The sequence below is a fragment of the Meleagris gallopavo genome, chromosome 27, assembly GCF_000146605.3.
Source record: "Meleagris gallopavo isolate NT-WF06-2002-E0010 breed Aviagen turkey brand Nicholas breeding stock chromosome 27, Turkey_5.1, whole genome shotgun sequence".
Classification (NCBI taxonomy): Eukaryota; Metazoa; Chordata; class Aves; order Galliformes; family Phasianidae; genus Meleagris; species Meleagris gallopavo.
The window spans coordinates 568,610-577,694 of NC_015037.2; the positions used below are offsets into that span (position 1 = coordinate 568,610).

The 9,085-nt window shown below is 47.1% G+C and overlaps 1 protein-coding gene across 1 annotated transcript; it reads left to right on the forward strand.

Moving 5' to 3' along the window:
* Window positions 1–3,043: 3,043 nt before the first annotated feature.
* On the forward strand, window positions 3,044–6,828 carry LOC104914413 (keratinocyte proline-rich protein-like). Its single transcript, XM_010723894.2, has 2 exons — window positions 3,044–3,126; window positions 4,857–6,828. The coding sequence occupies exon 2, from the start codon at window positions 4,878–4,880 to the stop codon at window positions 5,841–5,843; it is 966 nt and encodes a 321-aa protein (XP_010722196.1). The 5' UTR covers window positions 3,044–3,126; window positions 4,857–4,877; the 3' UTR covers window positions 5,844–6,828.
* The last annotated feature ends 2,257 nt before the right edge of the window (window positions 6,829–9,085 follow it).

Below are 9,085 nucleotides of genomic sequence, written 5' to 3' on the forward strand. Positions count from 1 at the left end.
AAAAAAAAATGAGAGAAGTCTCTCAAGGAATAACAGGCAGAGGAAAAAAAGCCAAGTGCAGACTGCTTGGCCATCCCTGTGGGACTGGGGAAGATTGAGTCTGTAGATGGTTCAGTTACTGGGATGGCAGCAGACAGACCGATACTAGGAAACTCAGTAACTGGTAATTAAGTCTTTTGTCTCATGGGATGAGCTAATCGAGGTGTCCACCCCGAAGTGATGACAGGCAAAATAATGAAGAACAAGATGGGGTGTTAACGAAACAGTGTCTAATTAAGCCATCAGGGTGAGCCCTGCGTTGGGAGATCCAGTTGAGCAGCTCATGAATCACACACCAAGACGTGAAATCCAGGAGAGCAATAGCTTCTGCAGATCGTTTTCTCTGTGCACAAAGGTTCCAAGCCCTGCATAGATAGAAATCAACGAGCACCCTTGTGGATGTGAGGGGAGGGTCACATTTCACCTCCTGAGCTGAGGTGCTCTGCAGTGCTTCTAAGAAAGCTCCTCCTTTCTTTCAGAGTGAAGTAGTATAGCAGCAGGGATCACTGAGGTACTGAGACACCTCCATGGTGCATCAGACAGTTACAGACATCCATTTGGAGCTGCTAGTGTAATTGCTGTGCACACCAACAGGTATCTTAGACTCTGGGGACCGGAGTAATTAATGATGTGATTAGCGCTTGTAAAACCATCAGGGGACTGAGGGTAGCTCAGCACCCCCACAAGCTGAGTGGAACCTGCAGTGGCAATTTCTATCTAGGAAGAAGGATGGGCTCAGGACACTTCTACTAGCTGTGGTGTTGCACTGCCTGGAATTAGTGGTGTGAAGCTGGGATCAGCAGGAGCAGAGCCAGGGCTCCGCCAGGCGGGAACTGAGCCCACATTAGCTGCCAGGCCACTTTCCTTGATGCACGTTTCTCCCGTAGTTCCCCAGAGGTTTGAGCAAGGCAGGTTTCACTGCATATGGCATTTGCCTCTAAAAATAGCCTTTGTGCAATTCGCATGGAAGGGGAAAGCAATTATCTTGCTATGGTGTGAAAAACATTCACTCCCTATCCACAGGCTGAGTTCAGAGCCTCTCCAGTGATAATTGCCATCATTTTTCTGCTGAGGTTGCAACCGTGGACATGAAATGACCTTCTGGAGCCTCTGCAGAGCTGGATCCAAACCAGGGCGGAAGGTCAGGACGGCCTCGCCTGGTCTGCAGACACAGCGCAGGTCGTCTCCCCTCCAGCTATGGAAAGTGATTTTCTTTACTCACGGAATGTTGCAAGCTGAGTCTGGAAAATTGGCACCCAAATTGGTTGTATATTCCCGAAAGCTGACTGCTTGCTTAAATGAAAGCAGTGTCTCAACACAGGGCCGTGGTGGTTGCACCTGTAGCTGCCTTTGCCTCAGTGCTGGACACAGGTGCTACGTGCCCAATTTCTCTCTCCTCGATGGCTGTAACAAAGGTTACTGAAGCTCTGGCCTGAACCTGCACGTTTGCTTTTCTCCATTGCAATATTTGACCTAGTGAAATGTGCTGTCTCACTCTGAACACAGCTGCTCTGTCCTCTCCAGGCTAAGGGATGCATTATAAAATTCAGGGTTTAGGGCCTTATTCCCCCTTGCTGTATTCCTATAGCCCTGCTTTGAAGGACTGTAGTCCTAAAGCAACCTCAGCCAAAGGGTTTTGGTAACCACGAAGCCTGATGCTACCTAGAAAGCAGACAGACAGATTATCTGTGTCTGGAAAGCATTCTGCTTCCTGCCTTCAGTGGGGCCATGGCTGCAATTTGTGCCAGTAGAGCATGGGTGAGGCTTCAGATGCAGGTAGATCACAGGCTGGGACCATCCCTTGCTGGTAACCAGAACTCAGCAGGTTCCAGAGCCAACCAGGCACCAGCTCAGCCCCACCTGCAATGAGGCAAGAAAGGAAGTTGCATGGGTGAAGTGACGCTATGGCAGAAGACAACGCGTGGTCTAAACTTCAGGTGTTCTGTGCTTCAGTTGCTAAATGATTATCAGCAGAGAAAGTTACACCACAGCTGGAGCCAGCGAGTTTGCACTGGGAACCCCAGCAGTGTTGGGTACTAGCTCAGCCTGTTGCAATGATTGCATCTGCAGTGCGTGCTGTGATAAGTTGCTCTGGTAAAACCATGGAGAGGAGACAAAGATAGAGCTGAGACGACCAAATGTGATGAAATTCACCTCTGTGTGGGATGTGTTACTGTGTGGGATCAAACTGCCCCTACCCTCAATGGTGAGGATGGTGTGATTGTATCCTAACAGCACCATGAGATCTGAAGGAAATCATCAGTGAGCTATTTTCACTTCATATACTTTGAACGTGGAATAACGCTCTGAGAATACACTGCATGCACTACAAACTCCCTTCATCTCACTGCTATATTGAAACATTCTTCTCAAATACCATCCTAGCATTCAAACCAGTGTGATGTCCCAGTTCCATCCTATTGTGATAAATCTCATATGTTCTTAAAAGTCCCTTTACTCTTCATATGGTAGATGAAGATACACGCAGGTCCCACTTCTGTCATGTTTGCTAGCTGGGAACCATACCATGGATGACAACATGCATTCGAAATAATCTGCTCTGAAATGAGGGAAGAATGAAAGCTATGGAGATCTTAATGGGAAAAAAATAAACCCATCCATCATGAGCAGATAGAATGACTAGGAAATCGCTTTAGAGAATTCATTGATGAAAAAGAGGTGGCAGGTGTCGAGAATAGGAACAATCCCCAGGTCTTAAGCCACAAATGCATCCTAAGAAATGGGGACAAGACCATTAGCTGGCATGGGAGACCTCGGTGGTTCTGTGGTGACAGTGTTAACCAAAGGCAATGACCTTTATTCGCAGAGAAAGTTTTGCGTTGGCTCAGATCAACCAGAAAAGGGATCAAAATGCTTTCTGCACACAAAAAAATAGCTGTCTCTTCACACTGCCTACGTGTAAAACAAGTCTGTGGAGGAAACACACAACGGCAGTTGTGAAAGAGTGAGCTCATTACCTGGAGGACTCATCCCCAGAAGGCAGGGCTTTGAAACCATATAAAAGTTCCCAAATCTCCACGCTGCTCCATCCACTCGACTTTGCACTTCTCCCTGTTGACTGGTTGGGTAAGTCAATGAATACTGATCCTTATGATTTAATGCTAGCTAGAATCTCACAGAGGTTTAATGTAGGCAGGCTCTTTAAAGACGTGCTTTATTTGGTAACTTTGAGCATGCAAAAGATTCCTACAGAGGAGAAAAATTGTGGGCATTGGGGTTGGACCAGCAGAATGGGAATGGCTCTGCAAGGCAAATTCAGATAGTGTGCAAATTCGGAGATAGTTAAGTGCTAAATTAGATCCTTTCTGAAGAAATTAGATAAAATTATGTTGGTTTAACTGTAACTGATTCTGCCTTCAAGGAAAGGGATGGTCTAAACGGCCTACTGAAGGTCCTTCCCAATCCATTTTCTGTGATACTGTTATTTATAATATGGTAGTTTTTTAAACTTTAATTTCATTGGGTAATTATTTATTCCAAAGACAGACCTGTGAGTATGAGGGGCTGATAGAGCAGAAGGGAGAAATTACTCCTCCTGTGCTCTGTCATCCATGGCTTAAGATACCATCAGGAAAGGAAACAGTAAGGGCATCAGACAATGATCTGGATGATCTGGGAGGATGGAAAAGAGAGCAACAATTTGCTCTGAAGATGTGCTGAGCAGGGCAGGTGCCATGGGAAGGGAGAACACTTGCACACACACTTGATCTGCATTGGTTCCAGTCCTTTTTGGCAGGACTTAAGAACAACTCTTCCAATTCATGCTTCCATGATTTTAACCTTTTCTTTGTGTCCCTTAGAAAAAGAGCAGCATGGGATTTGCCAGAGCCGCAGCACCAGGCAGCCAAGCCTGATCCTGCTTCGGCAGTGCACCAAAGAGAGGGAGTCTCATAAATCTTTAGGAGAACCCATTTGGCACATTGCACATCCTGGGAGAAGAAATCCCTTTTGATTATCCTGATTCATGTGAACTACATGCATTATGAGTGATGCTAGTGATGATAGTCCAGAAATGTAGGACAGCATCACCACTGCTAATTCTTTCCATGGCAACTGGAAGGACTGTGACACTGCAGCCTTGGTCCATTACATCACCATGAAGTGAGTGATAGCACTGAGGTGGAGCTGACCCGTGACATGGGCACTTCTAAGGCTCCCAACACTACACAAAGATGTTACTTACGAGGGAGGTCCACCCTGAGGCCTTAATTCCAAGAAAAATCTGGAAACTATTTTAAAAAGGGGCAAACAAAATAGATGATTTCATTTCTGTCAGTGTGGGGTGTTCTGTTGGACCCAGATGCATGTTTTCTACTTTCTGATGCACCGTATTTTTTTTTTTTTAAATTGCTTGTCTTTAGCAGTCTGTTTTATTACGATTATTTTGACTTTCTGAAACCGCTATCAATCCAGCAGATCTGTTATTTGCCAGCTCCTCTCCTCAGTCCCCCAGGAAAGAAATGAAAGGGAGTTAACACGTATGGAAGAGCAAAGCAACAGGGAGGAAGAGCTCTGAAGTGTAAATCAGCTCCGATTTCAAAGGAGTGATTCTACCTCTGCTAGACCTGTCCCACACTGCAGAGCAGAGCAGAGGAACAAGATAAGGCAGAGTCAGAGATAGGATGAAAAAGAAAGAGCAAATCATAATTCCTCCTGAGCCAACCTGCCTTGGGTAACCAAGGGCAAGCTAAGAGAACGTTAGTCTTGCAGATGATTAATGTTTCTCATAATTGTTTCACTCTTATCCCAGTGCAGTTCGTTCAGCAGACACAATAACACTCTGACGTTTCTTTCAGATAATCTTGTTTCCTGCAAAGATGTCTTTGAATCAGACGCAGTGCAAGCAGGAAATCATTCTCCCACCTGGCCTGAGCAAAACGATTTCAAAGGAAAATCAAGAGCCAGAGCCCAGCGTTGAGCCTGTCCCATGCCCTCAGCAGCACCAGTCTGAAGCCCAAGTCACAGAAGTGACTGCAGTCGTAGTGGCGCAGTATCCAGAAGAAACAGAGCCATTGCCAGCACCATCAGTGGAACCAGGCAAGGGAGAAGCACCAGCAGTCGTGATACCTGAGTGCCCACCCCAGGAGCAGCAGCAGCAGCAGCAAAGCAAGCTACCAGCAACTCTCCCTCCAGTATCACAGCCTGAGCCTGTTGCATGCTCCCAAGAGAAGTCAGAATGCAAAGAGCTGCCAGAGCCAGTACTTGCTGTCTGCCCTGAAGCTGTCCCCCAGCAGAAGCAGGAGTGCAAGGAGATCCCTGTGCAAGACCCTGTTACCTCTCCTGAACCTGCAAAGTGTCCTCAGGAGAAGCAGGAGCACGAGGAGGTCCCCGTGCCAGTTCCTGTCCAAAACCCTGAGCCTGTACCCTGTCCCCAGGAGAAGCAGGAATGCAAGGAGGTCCCTGTGCCAGAACCTGTTCAAGAGCCTGAACCTACACCGTGTCCCCAAGAGAAGCAGGAGTGCAAGGAGATCCCAGTGGTGGTCCCTGTCCAAAACCCTGAGCCTGCACCCTGCCCCCAGGAGAAGCAGGAATGCAAAGAGGTCCCCGTGCCCACCCCATGCCCTGCAGAGAAGCAGGAGTGCAAAGAGATCCCAGTGGTGGTCCCTGTCCAAAACACTGACCCTGTACCATGTCCCCAGGAGAAGCAGGAGTGCAAGGAGGTCCCTGTGCCAATCCCTGCACCTGGCCCAGAGCCGGAGCAGAGCTCCCTTCCTGAGAAGCATCCTCCCCTCGAGCAGCAGCAGGTAAAACAGCCCAGCCCATGGCCACTGACACAGAAATAACTTGCAGCTGACAAGGGAAGCCCCAAAGAGAGAAGCAGGATGCAAGACCTCTTTCCATATCTCACACAGGTCATTTTCCAACACCCTTTTACCCACTGCAGAATTTCTGTTAAGCACAGCTCCCAGCTCCCCCCACTAACGCTCACGTTGTCCCCACTAACAGCTATATGCTACCTGACACGTCAGGGCTGCCATAGATAGGAAGCTCCCAGTGGTGGTGCAGGCATGAGCACTTGGCTTTCCAGCAACCTGAATCTCTGCCGTCTCCCAATCATTCAATCATCTGGAGAGAAAATGAAGAGCATGATGGTGGGCTGTAGTCAGGGCTCATCACACCAATTATTCCACCTTCACCCGATGAGTCAATGCATCCTGCAGACCTGCACGCTGCCTCCTGGTTCCCATGCAACCCTCCCCAGCTCCCTGCACACTAGCACAATCTCCCACCTCACATTTAGGGCTTTGCCTATCACTAATAGGATCTGAGGTTTCCACTAAAGCTGCAGCTAAGTGGTTCTGGTTGGTGGCACCAAGGCTTTCTGGACCATGAATCCACAGTGCTGAATATTTTATGCAATAAAAAACCCACTGAGCTAGAGGAAAGGGATAGATCTTTACAAAAGAGCCATCACCTCTTAATTATCTGCTTTGCTAAACTAATTGTCATCAGCATTTTCCTGAGAGAGCTCACCTCAGATTTTCTAGGATGTGTCAGGAGCAGCTCAAGCTGAGAGTATTCATGGAAAAGATATAGGTAATTAAATGCAACCCAGACGTGTTTTGAAATAGATTAACCCCCGGCACAGCTTCCAGCTGTCAGACAGGATGAAGGAGGCAGCATGCACGGTCTAAGTTATACCCTGCAACATGTTTCACCACACACTGCTCTTGCATATGTGTTTGGTGCTTCACCCTAATTGTTTTAGGCTGATGTTGTATCCAGGATTTATTTCACTGTGAAAATGGACAATAAAAATGACTTTAATACTGAGCTGTGAGACTTGTAATAGCTTCTTCGCACAAAGAAAACCAGGGCTCTCAGCTTGCACGTCACTCAGGCTGAATGCCAGGTGACTGGGGACTCAAATGTGGGTGCTTGAGGGGGATGCTGGGTCTTCTGCTCCTCTGCAAGCACCTGCAAGAGACCACGTGTTGCACCAGCCCATGGGATGGCTGATTGTACTGCAACACTAATTAATTGTGCATTGAAACACTAATGAATTTCACTGACACACCTCCACAGGATGCTCCACCCCGAAACAGGACGCAGCTCACGTCCTGCTCCATCTGCCCTATTCAGACACCATCTACAGGCAAGCTGCAAGCAGCAGCACACAGATTTCCCACCCTTGCTGAGCCAGGAGAAATTCGATCTCACCTTGCTCTGCTGGATGGGTGTGGGATGCATGCAGTCCCATCATCAGATTGTAGAGCTGCACCAGACACAGCCTCTGGCTTGCAGAGCCTGCTGATATCTGACTGCAAGGCATCAATATCACATCATTCACCGCCTCTGCCTCTGTGATAATGTTCCTCCTCTGCATTTTTTTACAGCTGGCTGGAAATCAATTAGCTGAGCCAATATTTCCTGCCGAGAAACAGAAACATTTAAAATCCTGTTTCTGGTTCTTTTAAAATTGGAAATAATCATTCGAAGTAATCAAAAGCTTCCTTTCAGTGTTAGAACATCCAAAGATTGCAGCTATTCTATATCTGGGGCTCCTAGTCATGATTAATTGCTTTGATAAATCCCACAGGAATGTACTTCAGAACGTTATACCTTGCAGAAAACTGAGTTTTGCCTGGTTTGCTCCAGCTCAGGGTGAAAACAACTTGCAAAGTTTCGTAATCCAAACCTGAGAATGCCATTTCCTCCATAGGAAACCTGGATGTGCATGGGCCCCTGTGGGTGTGCCTTATATGCATGTGTATACTGAAAGGTGACTCTGACTACAAAAAGAAAGCAAAAGATAATGGTTGACACAAGTAAAGCTAAATATATATATATATATCAGGAAGCAAGTGAGGAGGTTAATTACACTTTTTATTGCAGCATGTCACAAATTAAAGATCAGAAGGAAAAAGCCCCATGGCTCTTTTATAGTGGAAAATGAATAAATCTGAGATAATGAATTGCATCTCTGTGTGACTTCTGCAAGCAAAGAAGGCGCCTTGGAAATTTCTAGCTGTTCAGGCAGAGCTGGAAAGCAGAAAGAGAGCACGGAAAGACCCATTTGCATTTTCCACAGCCCTTTGTGGTCACTGCTGGCAGCTCTACTTCTGCTTGGGGCACTGCTGCTGCTGCTGCTGCTGTGGGATGCTCTTCACAGGGCATTTGGTCTGTCCTTTGGGGGCCTGGCATTGCTCCACACCCTTCGGAGGACATTTCTGCTGGCACTGGGCAGGTATTTGCTGCTGCTGCTTCTGCTGGTGGGAAGACATCTCTGCTGAGCCTGAAAGAAAAGCAAGGTTCCCCTCTGGTTACTTTGAGCCCTACCTGTGTAGCTACCAGTTCTCTTTCTGGATATTGTAGCTTCAGTCACTTTGTTAGCCTTGATCCAAAGCTAGCAATGAGGAGCCTTTAAAAGTCATTTCTAGCAGTCGAAGAACATGGGAAAAAGAAAAAAAACCCAAAGCAACAAAAACTTAGAAATCCCTCAGGATGAGGCTGTTCAAACCAACCCTGTATGAGTGACTCCAGCCTGTCGTAGCTTCCCCATACTTCATTTCTGGGCTCTATGGAGCTCTGCTGAGGCCCTGGGGCATAACTGTATGGAATCAGAAGAGAATGCAGGAGGACAGCATTGCCCTAACGAAGCTGTGATCCCAACAGGTGAATGGTTCCAGAAGAAGAGGGAAGAGGAGGAGAGAAACAATGAGTGGGTTTTTCCTTCTGTTCGATGTATTCTGAACATTGATAGATTAAGAAGCAAGACAAATTGTGATGAAATCTTGGAGGCTCAAGACCTCAAAGCAGTATTTGTTTGGTGCAAGAGGAGCAAAAATCCAGTGATATTTCAGTGTTGCAAGTGGTTTATTTGGAAGAGAGAAGAGTTGTATAGCAATCCCTCTGCTTATGATCACATCTCTGCATAGAACACTAAGAACCCAGAGCAGGAGCTGTGTCCCCTGCTGCAAATGCAAAGAACTGTCCTCCTGCTGCTACCACTTTGTGCACACAAGTGAGACTCAGAGCCCTGGTGATTGGCACACAACTGCTCTGCAAACACAGAGCAAGTTGG